General features: G+C 48.0%; 1 protein-coding gene across 8 annotated transcripts in view; it reads left to right on the forward strand.

Moving 5' to 3' along the window:
* The first annotated feature begins 4,207 nt into the window (after positions 1–4,207).
* Positions 4,208–20,486, forward strand: part of CACNA1E (calcium voltage-gated channel subunit alpha1 E) — a 388,038-nt gene continuing 371,759 nt past the window's right edge. For 2 of the 8 annotated variants that reach the window (XM_049112118.1, XM_049112121.1), the window contains exon 1: positions 4,268–4,539. In XM_049112118.1, coding sequence (XP_048968075.1) covers positions 4,295–4,539 — 245 coding nt within the window. In that variant the 5' untranslated portion in view covers positions 4,268–4,294. Of the gene's footprint in view, positions 4,540–20,486 lie in introns of all 8 variants that reach the window. The other 6 variants (XM_049112117.1, XM_049112120.1, XM_049112123.1 and 3 more) reach the window with 5 other exon arrangements.

The raw sequence follows: 20,486 nt of genomic DNA on the forward strand, positions 1-20,486 counted from the left end.
TTCCTCTGTGGAGGCAGATCTCAGTTCCAACTCTGGGAGGGTAAGAGGAGTAAAGATTTCCTTACCCTGCTGCTCCATGTGGACTGGCAAGCAAGGAAAGAGTTCTTAATGGGGCTGCTGGGTTTCAAATAAGTAATTTTCCCTCCTCAGGACACCTGTATTTAAAAAATCCCATCCCCTGCCCATTAGCCAAAAATAGCAATAAAGAATAAGAAGAGAGGTTGGTAGAAAGTAAGGGTTAGAGGAAAAAGACAGGTGCCCTTGGAGATTTCATTAGCTAATTTTTGGGCCAGTATCTCAGAGCCACAAGGCCTGTTTTCCTTCAATTACGGACTAGGGGTGAGGGCCATAGGATAGCAACTTGGCCCTCAGGAAGCTTCTTATTTTATTTTATTATTTAATTTAATTTAATTTTATTTTATTATTTTATTTCTTGATTTTTTTTAGGAAGCTTCTAATTTGGTATGTCCACCCTTGATTCTATTTTATGGGTTTCCATTTCCTCTTTTGGCCTACTGCTGCAGAACCTGACCCATGGACATAGACTGAGTAATAATGATGGAGTCCGAGAGATGCATTTAAAAAAGCAAAGTTCACACAGTGAAATAAGTCAATCAGAGAAGGACAAACATTATATGGTCTCATTCATTTGGGGAATATAAAAAATAGTGAAAGGGAATAAAGGGGAAAGGAGAGAAAATGAGTGAGAAATATCAGAGAGGGAGACAGAATATGAGAGACTCCTAACTCTGGGAAATGAACAAGGGGTCGTGGAAAGGGAGGTGGGCGGGGGTGAGGGTGACTGGGTGACGGGCACTGAGGGGGGCACTTGATGGGATGAGCACTGGGTGTTATGCTGTATGTTGGCAAATTGAACTCCAATAAAAAAAAAATTCACACAAGTTTATAAAGTTTTACCAGGACACAGTCACACACATTTATTTGCATATTGTCTGAGTGTTTTCATGTTATAACAGCAGAATTTGAGTACTTGCAACAAAAAATCACATGGCCTACAACATCTGAAATATTATGTTTTTTTTACAGAAGGATTTGCCAGCTCCTCTAGATCTAGAGATCTCACACTGCATTTAAATGCTTAGCTTCGAAGGGACACATAGCACTCTACTCACAACTCATTGGCCGAAATGTTCACATGACCCCACTGGACCACAGGATGCCATGAAGTGCATCCTACTATGTGCCCAGGGTGGGGGATGACCAGACTATTTGGCAAACCCTACTAATGACCACCACAACAGCCTACTATGTGTTGACCTCAAGACTGAGTGCTAGATATAGAAACATAAGCCAAAATCCCTGATATCAAGGACTTCAAGGAATGCCAGAATTTGGGGGCTGGGCAGGAGGAAGGCTAACTATAGAGTAGATTCAAGTGTCCTTCCTTGGAATATGTAGACTGTTTCGTCTAAATTGCTTAAGATAGAAGATGTTGTCTCAGTTTGATGATAGCCAGACCTGGGGACTGGCCGGCTTGGCAGGCAGTGGGGGCGACAGATTCCCCTGATGAACATTTATATCAATAATAGAAGGGTTGTTTAACAGGAATTCTTAAAAGAAAGATGAGATAATTTCATGTTTTGATATTCGTAAAATTGATTCTGTTGAAGCAGAGCTCTGCAGTGCATATTATTGTGCTGTAATTTTGGCAAAGATGTGATTCAGATTGGCAAAGTGTCTGGGAAGGGGAAATCCAGGGAGGAGAGCGAGAGCTGGCTGGGCCAGGAAGCAGAGGCCAGGAGCCAGGTCCTGGTGGCCCGGTGAGAGCCGGGACAGTGGCCCGGGAGCCTTGGCCATGACGGAGCACGAGGGAGAGGAGGCTGCGGCTGGGAGAACCCGAGAGTGCTTGAGTTTCTGGTAGTGCTGAAGCCTGTGGAGGGAGTGGGAGCACCCCGGGGACGGGTGCGTGCATGTGTGTGGTGAGGGAGAGACATTTAAACATCGTAGGAATGAAGGATAAATTTAAAATCCATCAAGCAGAGTTGAGACAGAATGACAACGTGAAGAACATGAATCACTCTTTCTAGGGACCCACCCAATTGTTTGCAGATTTTGAAATGTATTTTTCCCTTCATTTCTCCTCCCTTCCAAGCTTATCCTGGACCTTTAACTTCCTTCCTCTGCTCCTCTGACCCACGCTTGATGGCTGCATACCTAGCACTGACCAGTGTGTCCCCAGAGCCTCCAGCCCAGCATCACTGATGCTTTGGGGTGTGGTGTGGGTAGGGCTGGGAAGACCAGGCCAGGTGCTAGAAATACAGGAGGGGACAAATGAGGAGGATTTTGAATGACCTGCTTTCCAGGGAAGTCAGGATCTATTCAGTGTTCACATGGGGCTTTATTACATACCCAGAAAGATCATCCTGGCCTTTTCTTGTCCACCTGCTGTCTTGGTGTGATGCGGAGGGGGCTGGGAGAGGCATCTATTTATTCTGCTTCATGTGATAGTGATAGTGTGGTCAGCATAATGGAAAAAAAATCATAAGCCAGGATTTGAAACCTGAGCTGTCTCCCAGCTCTGACTTTGAGTGGTGGTGTGGCCCTGGGCAACTCTCTACATCTCTGTACCTCAGCTTCCTCACCTATAAAATGGCATGGCTATACCATTAAGATTCCTACCCATTTGAGTATTCTTTGCTGTAATGACTTTCAGTTCAGACCAGGGGGGCCAGTGGTGGCATCTGGAGGGTAGCATTCTGGGAAGATGCCTCCCCTGGGCACCTGGCACAGACCCCAGTGCATAGCGGGTGCTCATGAAGCACCGATTGAGTGATCTGGATGCAAGGGTTTCTCTGAGCATGTGACACTGCTCAGTGCCAAGGGGGCATGTGTGTGCCACTTGTGGTCACTAGGGGTGTGGTTTGGAACGTGGGTGGGGAGGAGGCCAGGGATTCAGGTGTTGGGAGTCATGGCTGGAAGAGAGACAGTGAGCAGATATCTCAAAAAGGTGGTAGGTTTGGGCCCTCTCACATTGGACAGTCTGTCCCCCAGACCTCAGACTTGCCATGGGAACTGTTTTGGATTCTTTAGTCCCCCAAATCCTCTCTGCACATGCTCTTCCTTTTGTCCATAATCTGCTCCCTTTCCTCACCTGGCAAGTACTGCTTAAATAAATGCAGCATAATACTCATCTCCTCCACAAAGCCCTTCCAGCTCCCAGATGGGCTTTGGTGCCCCTACTGTAAGCTCACACAGCAATGGGGCCTACCTCAATCACAGCCTATCGTGTTGCATGGTCAGAACTGATGCTTTTCCTGTTTCTCCCATGAGGAGGATGTGGACTGAATCCAGCGCATTGCAGTGTACCCCGTGCCTGGCACAGTGCCTGGCACATGGTAAGCTCTCAGTATTGACTGAATGAGTGTGTCTTTCACAGGGAAATCTGGCCACATCCTCCTTGGCATGGAAAAGGAAATGAGGCTCAAGGACGCTAGCAGAGGCACCTGATTCCACACTTGTTTCCCAGATCCTGCGCTGGATGCATGCATTAGGAAAGGAGGAAGGGGCCTATACAGGGGTCCCAGTTCTCAAAGATAGGCAGCCTGTGGCTGATCCTGGGGAGAGAGTGCGAGAATCAGGGCAGCAGGTGGTGGGTGGCATTTCTCCAGAGGAGTCAGGACACTGAGGAATGGGTAAGATTCTTTCACCCGAATGGGAGAAAACTGGGAGAGAACAGCCAGCTAAGGTGTCTGCGGCTGGGGCCCAGAAAGATAGCCTTTGGAGTTCTCCTCTCCTTGTAGCGGTACCCGGGGCCATTCATGACGTTGCATCTAATCATTTGTTTAACCTCTGTCTTCTGCACTGGACTGTGAAGTTCATGGGGCAAAAATCAAGTCTATTTTACCTAACTTACCTCTGGATACTCAGCACTTGGCGCTCAGCCTGGTCCACAGCGGATGCTCCTGAGCTCAGCGATCATTTGCGGGGTGCCTGCTGTGAGCCAGCTTCTGGGCCGGACCTGGGACCTGGGACCTGGGACGGAGCTGTGGGGCAGCCCCAAGCTTTGACGTCATTAACCTCTTGCTTTTCTCTCTTTCTCTCGTGCTCCCCTCCCCCACCCCGCGCAGAGCAATGTTCTGGGATGGTGCCCGAGATGCGTGGACCGAGCCCAGGCCGCAGGCTGCCCGAGCCCGCCCCCTGCCCCGCCGCGGCCGGGAGCCCTGAGCCCTGGGCCGCGGGCCGCCGCCGCCACGTCCTGGCCCTGCCTGAGGAGGAGGCATGGAGGCCCCAGCAGTGCTCCCTGCTCGAGGCCGACGCCTCGGACGAGGTGGGCATGCTGCCGGCCTCCCCGCGCGCCGCCGCCTCCGGCGTCGACAACTTCTTCCCGGTGCAGGAGGGCGAGGGCGCGGGCTGGGAGGGCGGTGCGGCCCTGGACGCCGGCGCCGGCCCCTTCCTCCCGGTGAGCCCCGAGGTGATGAAGCGGCGGCGCGGGGGCCTCATCGAGCAGCGCGACATCATCAAGGCCCACGAGGCGCACAAGATGCAGAGCACCCCGCAGGCGCGGCGCAAGGAGTGGGAGTGAGTACGGGAAGGCGGCCCGCGGGCGCCCGGGGCGGGGAGGGTGGCCCGGGGGTCGGTGCCTTTGTCGCTGCTGCCGCTCAAGAGGCGCTTGACCCCTCGAACGAGGCCCCTGCGGTGAGCCGGGACCTCGCCAACCAGCTGTAGGCTGCGTCCCACCGCCCTGAGGCCTACCTCCATCAAAAGGCCGCAACCCGCCTTCCCCTCCAAAGCATCCGTAGTTTACTAAGACCTGGGGAAGGAGCTGTGGTCTGTCTGTTCCACACTCTGAGCCTCCCTGGAAAGAGGGGTTCTGTAAAACCAGGGAGAAGCCACCAAAACACGAATCATCAGCCTCATCTTAATTCTGGAATTGTAGCTAAACGTACGCTTGCTAATGTCATCCTTGGGGTGATGATTACATTTTGGGGGCAAGTCTTCAGTGGTGGAAGAGCTCATGGCCCCCATAGCTTTATGTCTGATCCTTTAGGGTAGAGCAATCTGTCTTAGACTGCCTTTAACTCAATTCACGCCTATGGAGAAGTTGCGCCTTATTCCAGTGTCCTACGTTAAAGGAAGAGCATATTGCATCTGATTCTCATTTGGTGCTCCACGTGTATACCCCACCTAGGGGCTTTGTTTCATATTTTTGGATGTCAGTGTATGTTCTGCATGTTTGCATGTCTTGTGGTCTGTATGTCTTTAGGTTGTTGAGTTGTTGGATGTCATTAAGTGCAAAAAGACTAATAATAGATGTTTTTTTTTATGGCGGTGGTTATGGTAGAGTTTACCTCTCTGGCCTCATTAGACATTCTGGGTGGTGCAAAGTGGGGTGGATTAGCTGATCTCTGGAGGTCTTTTCCTATGGATGTCACAATGTTTACTGGTTCGTCATCCATCCATTCATTCATTCATTCATTCAGCGGGCCCTGATGTGTGCCAGGCTCCTGGGATTCAGAGAGGAGTCAGGCATCTGGCAATCAACCTTCTCTCCTGTTGTTCGCGTCCAAGTACTGTTAGTCTTTAAAATCCTACATAACTCTAAAAGCCAGGCAACATCCTAAGCACCCATATTAACTTATGTTAATCCTTAACATAAGTTATGAGGTAGATACAGTTATTATCCAGATTTAACCAGTGAGGCACAGAGAAGATAGGTGACTTTCCCAAAGTCATTCCAATAATAACTATGTTGTTACTGTGATTTGATGATTTGGACTCTGGCAGTCTGGTTCTAGAATCCATGCTTCTATTCACAATGGCACAGTGCCTTTCTTTCCAATTCTCACAGTACTTAAAGTCTATCTCAACCACCAATTGAGATGCCATGACAAGAGCACTGGCTTAGAGGTTGAGACATTTGGGTCTAATTCCCAGGGTGATCTAAATAGTGGTATGATGTTGAATCTAGTTAGTGGTATGACATTGAATAAGTCACCTCATGGCTTCAAAAAATGAGGAGGTGGCCATTTGAATATCACATGGCTCCGATAGTATTTCTTTGTATTCAGAAGTACTGTATTTCTCTGCACCTCCGTCTTGTTTTCCTGAGAGGATTCTGAACAACTCCAGGCCAGAGACTATCTTACACATTTTTCGTGTCACTCAGTGCCTGTCATATGGCCTAACTCAAGAATTCCTACAACACTCACTGAAAAACTAGCTTCACCATGACAAGCAATGCATAAGTAACTCTTTATCTTTCTCTAAGTTAAACTTTTGCTAGTTGGGAGGTATAAAAGTCTAGTAGCAGCGACCTACTAGGAGTCATGGTGGGGTTGGTTGAGAGACTATGCTTTTACCTAGGAAGGTCCACGAGGAGGTGAAACAGAGCAGATACATCAGTGGCTGGGTGGTGGGGGAGGGGTTGTCAGCTTTCCTGAGTGTGGTTGTGGAGGAATTAAGGAGGAGATACCAGGGAAGTAGGAAGAAAGCCATAGTGTGGGGTACCTGGGTGGCTCAGTTGGTTAAGCATCTGCCTTTGGCTCAGGTCATGATTTCAGGGTCCTGGGATCGAGCCCATGTCTGGCTCCTTGCTCAGCAGAAAGTTGTTTCTCCCTCTGCCTCTCCCTCCACTCATGGTGTGCTCTCTCTCTCTCTCTCTCTAATAAATAATTAAGATCTTAAAAAAGAGAAAGCCAGAGAGTGAAGAGACAAAGAAGTAAAGAGAGGTATCTGTTCAGAAGGAAGGAGTCATCTTCTATAGAAGAGGTTTTTGAGAGGTCAAATAAAATGAGGATGGAGAAGGGATCACTGATTTCAGCAATATGGAGGTGACCTTAAAGGTTGCAGTTCAGTAGGATTATGAGGCCAGGCCCCAATTGGAATGGGTGAAGAGAAAATGAGAGGTGATAGAGACAATGCTGCCCCACTGCCTGCCTCTTAATGCTCACAGCCTTATCACTGCAGCCCTTATGGAGACCTCCATGGTTAATAACGTCATGCCTTTTTCCTTGCCCATCTAAACTCCATCCTCATATGGCTCTACATGCCTTAATCAGACCCACTTCCTGCTCCTTGCTAGCTCCCAAACCCTAATATTTTACTGTCTGGAACTCTTGTTCCATCATCAGAAAAATCCTCTACGTTTTTCTAACCTTCTCGGACATTCCCTTCATGTCCTTGGTACCTGCATCTCCCCCAAGAGCATGGCTTGATCGGCAGCTGCCTTATATGGTAGCCGCCTTCCCTCCCAAACTTCCTCACACTCTTGAGCCTGAAGCTGGGGTAGGTGTCTCCTCATTATTGCTTCTGGACCATTATTCCTCATGCCTGTTCTAAAATAGCAACTTTGGAGCTTATGGCATCATGCAATAGCACCTGCTACTTCTTTTTGTAGCTATCTGCAGACTCCTAGGCCAGTCCTCTTTATTCCAGAAGACTTTAGCTCTTGGTTTATTGCCTGTCTCCCATCTCTCCTCTTGCCATCAGTCTTAGTGATTTTCATATCCACTTAAATGACCTCTCCTAGACACTGGCCTCTTAGAGGCTTAAATTCTTCTCCTTCATGGTTTTGCCTCCATCTTTGCAGCTGAGACCTTACTTCCATGACCTGCCCAGACCTTGTAACTGCCCTGCTCCATAATCTCAGTTTCAAGCATCCTACTCTCTGACCACCACCTCTTTGTCCAGTTCACTCCCTCTAATAATTAGTTCCCAAGATTCTTTAACCTCACTGGCATCCACAAAACAGCGATCGTATTACTTTTTTTGCTACTCCCCTCCTCAGTCATGTCCTCACTTCTCATCTTATCAAATTAAATTCCACTGTAAGCACCAAAAATACTTTCCAGAGCAAAATGGTGATGTCAGTCTTGAGGTCTCCTCTTACCCTCCCAACCCTTTCTCCAGCCAAGTTCTCAGAGCCAGTCATCAGCCAGGGGCAAGAATGCTGGATGCCTCCCAAGCTGCTCTTGTCTCTACTTCATGCTTCCTCATCCTTGTTTACACCTCAACATCCTTGCCCCTCCGTAGCTCCATTATACTGGTCTAGCTGGACTCCAACTGTGCTTAAATCCCACTTGCTACCTATTCTTCCCTTGCACTTGAGCAGTAGAACATTGATGTAGAAAATCTCGCAGCTATGCTTACTGGTCTCGCTATAAATCCGTGACCCCATACCTCAAGTTGTCCCTTGGTCTTGCTCAGAAATCCTGCTACTTTTCACCTTTCCATTCACCCTCACACTCTTTTAGAGATTACTAAATTTAGAGATACTTTCCTCTTAATTCTCAAACCCCAATATCTCCAGCCAGCCTTTTCTGAGCTCATAACTGCAACTGCCTTCCTACTTTACTGGGAAAAGAGCAGAAGTCAAAGAAGCTTTCAGGTGTTCCAACCACTGTATTGGCCATCCACTGCATCTGTATCCCTATTCCAGGCCTTTCCTTCAGTTTCTGTGGACCAACTACTCATCATGCTCCATGTGGAGGTCTAGAGGTAGAGTGTGATGAGCCCTTTTGTCTACATTCTCTGTCTCTGGTTCCCTCTGGAATGGATTGAAATCAGGCCTTTGTCCCAGTAAAGCAAATATCTTCCTTTCACCTCTTTTGCTGGTTTCCTCTTCCTTTTTCCAATCCCCAAACATTGGGGGGCCCAAGGCTCCATCTACCATCTCTCACCAACACTTACTTCCTGGTGACCTCACTCAGTCCCAAACCTTTAGAAACCAGTGCAGATTGGTGACTCCCAAATTTGTATCTCTGGCCAAGACCTCTTCCCTGAATTTTAGATGCCACATACTTAATCAGCACCTTTACTTTCACATCCATAGGTATCTCAAGCAAAATCTGTCCAACAGCAAAATACCAATTTTCCTCAAAATCTGCTTTTCCTTTGGTCTTCTCTTTCTCAGTAAATGGAAGCTACATTCATTCTTTCTGTTGCTGGGGCCAGAAGCATTGGCATCATCCTGATTTCTCTCATACTGACATCCAATTCTTGCCAATCCCCATCAGTTTTCTCTTTGAAATGTGTCAGATCACATTTTATCACTTTTGCCACTATCTCCGTCATCTGAGTCACCTTTGATATGTATTTTTAATAGACACTTAAATGGTAGACACTTATATGGTACTTACTGGATACCCAACACTATTCTTTTTTTCTTAGAGATTTATTTTATTTGAGAGAGACAGTGAGCATGGGAAGTGAGCAGAGAGAGAGGGAGAGAGAATCTTAAGCTGACTCTGCATTGATCAAGGAGCCTGATATGGGGCTTGATCTCATGACCCTGAGATCATGAGCTGAGTCAAAATCAAGAATTGGATGCTCAGTCTATCCCAGGATCGACTCCCACATCAGGCTCCCTGCATAGAGCCTGCTTCTCCCTCTGCCTGTGTCTCTGCCTCTCTCTCTCTCTCTCTCTCTCTCTCTGTCTCTCATGAATAAATAAAAAAAAATCTTAAAAAAATGGGATGCTCAACCAACTGTGCCATCTAGGCACCCCTACCCAGCACTATTCATAATTCTTTAATTTATTTAATCCTTGTCACAATTGAATGAGACCAGTATTATTATTATCCTCATATTAACAGTTGGGGCACAGAGAGTTTGAGTAACTTGTCCAAGATGATTACTGTAGCCACTCTTTTTTTTTAATTTTTATTTATTTATTCATGAAAGACAGAGAGAGAAAGAGAGAAGCAGGCTCTATGCAGGGAGCCTGATGTGGGACTCGATCCCAGGACTCCAGGATCATGCCCTGGGCCAAAGGCAGGTGCTAAACTGCTGAGCCACCCAGGGATTCCCAACTGTAGCCACTCTTAACTAACTAGCCTCCCTGCTAGAGTCTCCTTACCCCACTGAAGCTAAGGATTTTTCTTTGTCTTTTTTTTTTTTTTTAAAGATTTACAAAGGAATTGGAAAGATAGTATACATGAACTCTCCATAATAGAGTCTTCAGAAATTTATCACATCAGTCCTCTGCTCAAGCCCTCTAGTGGCTCCCCGTGTCCCACAGATGAAGTCCTTAGCATGGTCTTTAAGGCTTTACATGATCCCTTCCTCTACCATTTGGACCTCCCCCCACCCCCAAACATGCACAGGTATCTTTGGCTATGTTCCTTAATCTCTTCCCCACTCATTCTGCTCCACCTGCACTGGTTCTGTGCCATTCCTTGAATGTGTTCAGATCATTCCCATCTCAGGGAATATTTTTGCTGTTTGCTTTTGCTTTTGCTGTTCCCTCCACCTGGAATGTTCTTTCCCCACAGAAGACTTGCATGACTCCCACTCACTTCAACTAGGTCTCTGCTCAGAGAAACCTTTCTGATCACCCTAGGTAGCATAGCATTCCCCCACTGTCACTCTCTTTCTCTGTTTATTCTCCTTTTTTTTTTTTTATCACAGCCCTTCCTGTTGTTATACATACACACACACACACACACACACATGCACATAAAGACACACACAAATACATTATATATATATCACATATATATATAATGTAATACATATATTACATCACATATATATATCACATATATAGTAATCTATCTCCCTCCACTGAAGTGTAGGCTTCTTGAAAGGAGGGACTTTATTTAATCTTAAGAGTATAAGACAATGTCTTGTATGTAGTTGGCTCACAATAAGTATTAGTTGAATGAATGAGGAAGTAAATGCACTGAGGGGAATTGATACCCATTCCAGTCCACTAGCTTCTGGGGAAAGAGGTAGCTGAGTTCCCTGGGTTAGCTGTGTGGTTCTGCAGGTTGTTGACTGCCCAAGGCCCTCCAGTTGAATAGTCAGCAGAGGAAGTGGGGAGTCTGTTCTCTGCCCTCCTGCTCAGGACACTGTGTCTACTTAGTGCATCTTGGAGAGATGGAGCCTTCTTTCTGTCTCAGGCCTCTGTCTTCTCCTGACTTACATAGAATCATCCTGACACTAAGACCGGGGCAGCCTAGTCCTTTGTCAAGAAATGGGTTTGCTACAATAGGAAGTCAGGAAGGTTTCTCTGTCGGGAGCCCTGCACTTCCTGCTCCTCCCTCAGCTCCAGCCTCCCCCTGCAAGGCCTTGTCCACCGCCCACACAGCTGACAGCCTATGGCACACATAGCAGCTTTACAAATCCTGCCTTCTTGGCACTGACTCAGGAGCCTAGTGATGCACGAAGCCGACTAGAAACCAGCCTGGGAGGTTTCCAGATTTTTTTGCCTTTGGCTGGGTGAACCAAATGTGGTAGGGGGAGGAGTTGAGAGGGCAGAGAAGACCTCAAGGAAGGAGACAGAGGATAGGTGATTCAAATGAAGCAGAATTTCTTGTGCAGAATTCTGTTTTCCAAAGAACCTATTAAAAGGTTTGCTCAGGCCTAGTGTAAGGGCTATGAGGACCTCTTGGGCAATGCTAACTATTCCTCGTGGACTGAATTTTGTAGCTTTATAAAGGCACGAAAGCATGTTTTACTCATACTTTAAAAGAATTCCTCCCAGCTTATCAAATGTTTTCATGTATACTATCTCATCTGACCCTCACAAGGACCCTGTGGACTAGCGATTGTTATTATTCTTTTAAGAGAAAAAAAGGAGTTGGGGGGCTGAGGGAGAGGGAGAGAAAGAATCATAATCAGGCTCCACACCCAACACGGAGCCCGACAAGGGGCTCAATCTTACAACCCTGAGATCATGACCTGAGTCAACATCAAGAGTCAGATGCTTCACTGAATGAGCCACCCCGGCGCCCCTGGACTAGCTATTATTATTCTTAATTTATGGAGGAGAAAAATGAGTCCCAAAGTCCAAAGTGGTGCTAGGTCAAAAAACCCATGTCTTAATAATGACTGTCACCATTTGTTGAGCACTGGCTATGTGCTAGGTGCTTTGCATGTATTATTTATTCTAATGAAAATCATAGGTACTATTATAAAGAGTAGAAACATTTCATATGGGACTATTATTGCATATGGATTTGGAAGAAAGGAAATTATGTGTAACTTAAGTCTGCGTAGGTTGGTACAACATACTCTAAAAAGAGGGAAGCAGTATTTCCATAATCATAGTACTTATCACACTATATTCTAATTGCCTATTTACATGTCCGTATCCCCCACTAGACTGTAAAGCACAGAAGTCTGTCTGCTTCCAATGGGTCTCTCATCACTTGGCGCAGCGTCCAGCACACAAGAGACACTTAATAGATATTTGAAAAATGAAAAAAAAAAACCCTCATGATTTTATACACCAGATAACTGGCTTGATGAGGTTATGTGCCTTACCCAACATCACATAGCTAGTGAGGGTTCAGTTCACCCCAGGCCCTCTGACTTCAGTGCCTACCTCGTTTCATTGATGCCTTCTGCCCATAATAGTATCCACCTGTGGTCTTTACACAGTGGTAGACAAGTGACAGGAACCTAATTATACTATTAAGGGCTGATTCTTGCCATGCTACTTGTAAACTATGGGACCTGGCCAGGCTGTAACTTCTCTGCATTTTTAGAGCGAAAATGAGTAATAATACCTTGCAGGTCTGTTGTGAATTTGGACCATGTTTACTAGATTACGTATGCTGCTGTGGATCCTCAAAATACTGGTGAACCCCAGGGTTATTCCTGGACTCTACTCTGTCTACACGGTCTCCCTGGGTAACCTCAACCAGGTCCACATACCTGAAGATGATCCCCAAATATAGATTTCCTAAGAACCTTTGACTCTTGTAGCCAAAGGGGAGGCTGGCAGCTTTACATTATCGTCTAATCAGCATCTAAAACTTAACATGGCTAAAGCAAAAGTCTTGATTCTCTCCTGACCCAACCCAGACCCCCCCATTCTCAGTAGGTGGCACCACATCTACCCAATTGCTCAAGCCAGAAACTTCTATTGTCCTTTTATTACTCTCTTTCCCTTTTCTTCCACTTCCAATTAGTTGGTAAGCCCTGTCAACGTGTCTCCCAAACATTTTCCAAATCTGAACACTTCTGTGTCCCTGGTGTTACCAATCTCTTCCGAGCAACTGTCACTTGGGCCATTGCCAGGGCCTCCTAATTGGCCTCTCTCCTTATATCTTTGTTTTTCTGTGATCAGGAATGTGGCTGTTCACATAACAGACAAGGGCATTTTAAAAGGATGTAAACCAAATCATGCTTCTGTGATGTAACTTCCTTCTGCACTCAGAATAGAATCTGAGCCCCTCTCCCTGGCTTGTAAAGCCTTGTAGCACCTGGCCTTGGGTGGCTCCTGACCTCATCATGACAACTCGTTCCCTTGTTCCTTACTCTCCTGCCCACTTTCAGGCCAAGCCAATGCCTTCTATGTTTCTGCCTTGTCCCCCAGCCTGCAGTGTTCTCTCTCCACATTTTTGTAAGGTTGGTCCATTCTTGTCCTCTAGACCTCAGCTTAACTGATGCCTCCTCAAAGAGGTTAGTCTTCACCACATAGTTTAAAATAGACATCTTGTAAGTCTGGGTCCCATCACCCTGCATGGTGACTGTTGACTGCCTCTCCACAACAAGAGTGGAAGTGACACACTGCTGTGTCTATTCCATAGCCTCAGTTCCGGGAGCAATGCCTGCCATCTAGGCTTTCAGCGAATATTTGTCAGTGAATGAATGAATGAATGAATGCCCAAGGAACAGTTGGTATGGTAAATTATGATCTGGGTGCTTCCCTTGCCTCTGATAGCACCAGTCTATATAGTCTAGGGAGCTCAGGACACCAGGGGCTGTAGATCTCGACTGGGTCAGCCCCTGTAGCATCGAGCCTCATGGGCTGTGAAAACCCAGGCTGGTTAGATTGCAGGTTGTTGGGGGTGCTGTCTTCCTTCACACCCCCAAACCATGTGTTATTCGCCTTGGGAAAAATACTCAACCTTTCTGAACCTCAGATTCAACCTCATTTTCCTCCTTTGCTAGACTGTGGATAGTCACCTTTCTGACTTGTGATGAGCACAGAGAGTACTTAGTCCAGTGTTGGGTTGTTTTTTCCCCCTTGTGTCTGATTCTTCACCTTCAGGAGCCCATCACTTGCTGTCCATAGCAGAACATCTGTTTGCTAACACCTGTTGGTGCACAGGCTGTAGCCAGGGTTGCCGTCAACTGTGTATGTCAGGCACCCCTCCGGCGATGAGATGAGGAAACATATGGTCCTGACACGTGGTATGGAGACAGGACACATCAGCCATTGTTGGTATTATTGGTATTATTACTGTTATTACCACTACCACTAACTATCATCATCTAGAGTAGCTGCCTTCTTTACAGAAGAGGGCATGAGGGCCCACAGGGCTGAGTGACTGTTGGTGCTTTGCACGAGTTGTTCTGCTGATTGTAAGCTCAGAGGGCTGCAGGGAGTGACAGGCTCTGAGGAACCAGCCCTAGAAGCCACACCTTGTTCTCTCCTGTGTCCCGCCACCCTGCGGGCCAGCAGGGTCAATAACTCAAGTGTCTAACCACATCCTCACCAGCTTTCATGCCACACCCAATGTTGCAGGCCAATTCTTTTGGAAACATATGTCCCAACCTTGAAGCTTTCCCATTGGGTTTTAAAAACCAGTGGATGGGGCACCTGGGTGACTCATATGGTTGAGCATATGCCTTTGGCTCAGGTTGTGATCCCAGGGTCCTGGGATCAAGTCCCGCATCAGGCTCCCTGCAGGGAGCCCACTTCTCCCTCTGCCTATGTCTCTGCCTCTCTCTCCGTTTCTCATGAATAAATAGATAAGATCTAAAAGAAAAAAAGGGATACTTGGGTGGCTCAGTGGTTGGGCGCCTGCCTTCAGCTAAAGTATTGATCCCAGGATCCAGGATCGAGTTCCGCATCAGCCTCCCTTTGAGGAGCCTGCTTCTCCCTCTGCCTGTGTCTCTGCCTCTCTCTCTCCCAGTCTGTGTCTTTCATGACTAAATAGCTCTTTAAAAGAAAAAAAAAAAGAAGCCAGTGGGCACCAGTTTTGCTCTGAGCTCTTTGAAAGGCAGCTAACCCCATGCAGATCCAATCAGGCTGAATGGGCTCCTCATTCCACAGGCGGCCACTTGCTGGTAAAAGCAGGCATCATTTGGTTTGCCTGAATGCTAGTGTCTATAAGGAATGTCACTGCCAGAAAGGCGCATGGGCAGAGTTTGTTCAGTTAAATAGGAAAGCGTTGTTGACTGATCTGGTATTTTAATACCATTTAAACTTGTATGCTCTTAGGAGGGGCTGGAATTCTTGAGGCCACTGCAGTACCCACCACTCCCCCTTGCCTTAGACAAGTAAGTTCACTTACTAGATGACCGACCGTCTTGACTGAGGGCACCTGAGTTTGTAGTGTCGCTGAATCTCACCTCTGTACTCAAAGAGGAAGCATTTCAGGCTTGTAGGGTTGTAGTATCACAGACTCACAGAAACCAGAGCATAGTGCCAACGGAATACAAAAATCACGAAATTTCACACCCTGTGCTGTCACTAGCCAACAATAAGCTTGAGGACCACAAGCCAAGTAAGGACCTATAGCATGTACCCTGCCTTGGAATTCTGAGCAGAACAGGAAGCTGCTGAGAATCCAGAGACTGGGCTCCTCCTGGGAATTGACACAATTTGGGTGAATGCATAGAAATTTAAGATTGGCCCTTTGGGGAAATGTCAACACACATCCTTGAAATTTTTTTGGTCTACCCTCCAGAGATTTGAAAATAAGGGTCTCTTTCTATGTATGGTCTCTAATGACTTTTCTTTTCCTACATTTTTCCTCCTGCAGTTCTCTAAACACTTCCCCTAGAGAATTAGGCTACGGGGATACGCTGGGTGGTGAGTGGTGAGCCGGAGCAGTGTGGTTGCTATGCAGGTGCCCAGCCCCTCGCTCAGTGCCTGGTGATGCCCACCTCTCAAAGGGAATGAAGACATGACAGCTCTGCCTCTTGGCCAAAGCCACTGGATGCCCCAAGAGAAAACAGGATCCTTTCACCTTCTCCAGTGATGTCTGAAATCAGGGCTTAGTGGGGGGGGCGTCAAATGTTTCTCTGCTGTCCTGGCTCTTCCCTTGCAGGCCAAGCCAGGAAGGAGGACTCATAGGAGATTTAGTGTGACTTTGCAGCCTGGTTTTCAGTCCTGGCTGTGCCCGGGGGGGTTCATTTGATGCCCGTGCTTCCTTTTCCAGCTCCATCAGTCTTGTCCCCGTTTTGGGGATGGGGATGCCGGTGAGCCAGTCTCCCCCTGCTACCCCAGTCTTGACCACCTCCACTCTGCTGGCATGGGCCATGCCTGAGTGTCTTCAAAAGGAGACTGTTCAGCGTCCTGAACTGTTAAGATCTGAACAGTACTGCCTCCTGCCTGAGTCACCCTTTTGAAGAAAATGGGAAAAACAATGCCCTCTAGTGCCAGCTGCACGATTCATCACACTCCCTTTCTTGAGATACTTGTTTCCTGTTCTATGATGCCCCCGAGTGGTCAGTTCTGTGTACTGCAGCCACGGTCTCTCGGAAGCGTTGCAGAACGCTGTGCGGCTGGAGTGGGCTGGAGCAGCCTGGTGGTCACCGTCTATCACAGGTAGGGACACTGAAGCCTGAAGACAGAGCAGGGTGAGAGCCCTGAGGATTCTGGTTCCAGGCCAGCACTACCATCTCACTCACCTTCCTGCCTGGCCTTTCCATCCAGTAAGAGCTCACCTGCACACATAGCTGCAGATGAGTCAAGGGTGTTTTTCTCGTGGATGTGGTAGGATGAAGCTGCTTGTAGAAGATGAAATACTTGATGCTGAAGAATTAAAGTCTGAGCATGTGCACGTGCACACACATGTGCACACACACACACACACACACACACAATACTACAGTATTCCAGGCATTGCGATAAACAAGACCTTTAGAAACATCATCTCCCATAATTTCACATTTATTTAATGTTCGGGTGAGAAAGCAGAGGCACATGGAACAAAGTGCATCGCCCTGGGCCAGGCAGCCAGTCTGTCTGACCTTTAGATGCTGCTGTTTGAGTGGCAGCACCTGCCCTTAGTCTGAGGCTTGCTCCGTAGCCTCCTCCTACCTCACGGTCCCCCTCCTCCACCTCTGCTCTGTCCTTGGCCCCTCTCGCCACCTCCTTCTTCCTCCCTTGCTCTCCAAAACCCAGAATGAGGAGGAATGGTAAATGCAGGGTCAGAGTCCTTTTCTTCCCCCTCTCTTCCTTCCCTCCACGTCTTACCTGGGAACCTCTGTGCAGACTCTGTAGCAGTGCACACATCCCACCACCGAGCCGCACTGCTCTTGTCGGACTGTGGCTTTGTTACCTACTGACCTCAGTGATGGGAAGTCCACATCCCTTCCCAGATTTATGAAGAATACAGGGAGGAATCAGGTAAATTCCCTCTCTGTTCTTAGAGTGGAGAGATAATACACAGAAAGACTTACTGGGGACCATGCTTTTGGGGGTGGGGCTGGCTTGACGCCCCTGGTTTGGGTACATCAGGCTCACTCCCTACCCTGGGCATCTTAACCCTGCTCCAGGTGCCATCCATTGATTGTGCTTACTTACTCTCCTCATTCCTGTGCTTCAGCTGGGTAAAATTTGTCCCTCTCTTCCTGGCATGAAAACGGAGTCATAGGATATACAGAGGTCTGCATTTTTTGCCTTTGATTTTTTGCTTTTTAAAAATTCACACTAGATCATGGGCCTGTCCCTTGGCAATTTTCTAGAAAGCTGTCCATAATGTCTCTTGAATGCTGCATAGTATTCCCTAGCATAGGAGTCTCTGGTCACTTGGCGGTTAGGAGCAGTGCTGCAATGATCCTCTAGGTTTGTGCCTTTATGACGTGCACTTCCATTTCTGCTGCAGTGAGAACTAGAAGCCAGTCTGTGGAGGAGGTTTCCCACACTGTGCCCTTGCTCCTGGAGGACTGATGCTTCTCCCCAACATCGCTCCTCCCGTCTCAGCCTCAAACTGAAATGTGAACTTTTGCATTCTGTGTTATCTCTCTGGCCCTACTGGAGAGGCCCCATGAATTAATAATAGGCCAGCAGGAAACAGAGAGATGGAGTCATTAATAGTCAGTGTGCCCAAGCTCTCTTAGTTGCTAATTAGCACGCCTACAGCTCTGGTTTTATCCAGAGCCAGAGCAATACTTTGGGGAGGCTTATGGCTCAGCTTGTCGCATCCTGCGCAGAGGGGGGACCCTGGAACCTTCCTGGGTGGCTTGATGGTAACCTTGGAAGAGGCTTGCTGAATTTGGAAGTTCCTTCAGGGAACCCTGTGAGCCTCCTGGTGGAGGGAAGGAGAGAGGCATAGTTGAGAGGGTTGGGGAGGCGGGTAGTGTCCAGGTAGTGCCGACTGATGTGGGCTGTACTTAGGGGCCATGTGGCGGGTTTGTGGCTCTGGTTCTGTTAAAGGTAAGTGACAGTTGCTGAGCTGTGTTGCGTTTAGTTGTCTTTAGAGGAGCCCTGCCTCCAAACCATAGGCTCCCTCAAGGGGGAGGAGGCCCAGAAATGTTGCTTCAGCATAAATACAATTCTGACTCTCTTCTTCTTTCACAACACATATACTGTCAGGTGGTCTAACATTAAATCTGGCCCTGGCGCAGTGCCAGGCCCTCATCGGCTTGCTTGAGGAATGTTTCTGTAAAGGAAGCTGCCACCAGGAAGCTAAGTGACCCTGGCTGAGCCCGTTCACCTCTCTGGCTGTTCATAATGTGGCTTAGGGGTAGCCCCCTTTGCTGTCTGAGGCAGTGTGGCCCAATGGTTGAGCACGAATCATAGGGCAGACTGCCTGTTTTTGGTCCTGGCTCTAGCACTGGGAAACGGGGTGGCCTTGGGTAGGTCACTTCACCTCTCTGGGTTTCTGTCCCTTCATCCCTTGAACATATGGCTAATTTTACTTTGATACTGAGGTGAACCCCAGGCTGATGAAAATAAGATTTTGTTTGTAAGCTATTGGACAGATGGATTCCAGATGAAATGTTTTTGGCCACCTGGTCGGGATTCAGCCCACCTCCTTCCCAATGCCCCCCACTCCCCATCTTCCCAGGCAGGCTGTGGAGCCACTTTGGGGCCATGGAAGCAAAGATAGAACCACAGCCTCTGGCAAGGATGCAAGCCTGGTGTCCTTCTCCGCTTGGTGAGGCCAGGCTCTGGCAAGCCATCCTCTCGCTTTCCACTCTAGGCCGCATGCTCTCTTACTTCACCCTGGGGCCTCTGTCCCCAAGCTGCTGCAGGGAGGGTGAGGCTGCTTGTTGCAGACTGGGGTCCAGGAAGCAGGCTCTGAAATGTCGATTAATATTCAGGGAGTTTATGGGGGTGCTTAGGATCCACACCTGGGAAAGGGAGGGAAGGCTGCAGGACTAGGTGGAAAGAAGTCAGGCTGAGATGTGTCTCAACAAAGGCCTCAGGTGGCCTCATGGGGTGGGGGTGTGGTCTTCCTGAGTTGGGGCAGAAAGGCCAGGCTTTTCTCTTCCCTCACTGACCAGTCATGGGATGCAGACTGGCCCAGGAAGGTATCATTTTGATACCTTTTGATCATATTGATCCAGGAAGCCAGCGTTAGCTGAGGCAGTTGCTGAGGCTGGCCGACAGCCACAGGGGATAGGGCCTATAATCCTACAGGGAGGTGGGGCCACATTGCAGTACCCACGGAGCTGTTGTAGGGGCTGTTGGCCTGGCAGCTCCTGTACCATGTAGAAGGATGGCTTTGTGGCTCACCATATGTACAGCCCAGTCTTGCCTCTGAGCAGAGGCACAGGGGCTGGCCAGAACCTTCTGGAACGCCAGCCAGGCCCTGCTGTCTCGAGGGTGCTCTTCTGTTGTGGGTACATACCTCTGCTCTGACCTCTCTTCACACCTGTGGGGATGGTTGGACTCTCTCAGTTGAGTGTCTGAGTCTTTTCTCACCTCAGCATCCATGCCTGCATGGCTCTGTGTCTCAGGCTCCTTTCATTTTTTTTTTTTTTTTTAATAATCAGAGATTATAATTTTTTTAATTTTTATTTATTTATGATAGTCACAGAGAGAGAGAGAGAGAGGCAGAGACACAGGCACAGGGAGAAGCAGGCTCCATGCACCGGGAGCCCGATGTGGGATTCGATCCCGGGTCTCCAGGATCGCGCCCTGGGCCAAAGGCAGGCGCCAAACCGCTGCGCCACCCAGGGATCCCTCAGGCTCCTTTCAGATGTTTCTGGCAGCAGAGCTTAGTAGAAGCTGAAAGTCTCTGGAATTGAGTAAACCTGGTCTGTTGCTCAATATCCTCACATGTCTCTTAGTTTTCACAGGATTGAGGACAACATCTCAGCGTTGTTTTTGTCTGTGTATTTACCTTTACTGACGAGTCTCCTATGTTCTTATGCCCTTGGGATGTTCTTAGCATCATTTTTACTATTGTTTATTATTAGTCTTTGTCCTTGTTCATTTGGGCTGCTGTAACAAAGTGCCACAGACAGGTGGCTTATAAACAACAGAAATGTATTCCTCACAGTTCTGGAGGCTGGAAGTCTGAGATCAGTATGCCAGCACAGTCAGGTTCTGGTGGGAACCCTCTTCAGTTGCAGATGGCTGGCTTCTTGCTGTGTCCTCCCTCAGAGGG

The sequence above is a fragment of the Canis lupus genome, chromosome 7 (genome assembly GCF_003254725.2).
Source record: "Canis lupus dingo isolate Sandy chromosome 7, ASM325472v2, whole genome shotgun sequence".
NCBI classification, from domain to species: domain Eukaryota; kingdom Metazoa; phylum Chordata; class Mammalia; order Carnivora; family Canidae; genus Canis; species Canis lupus.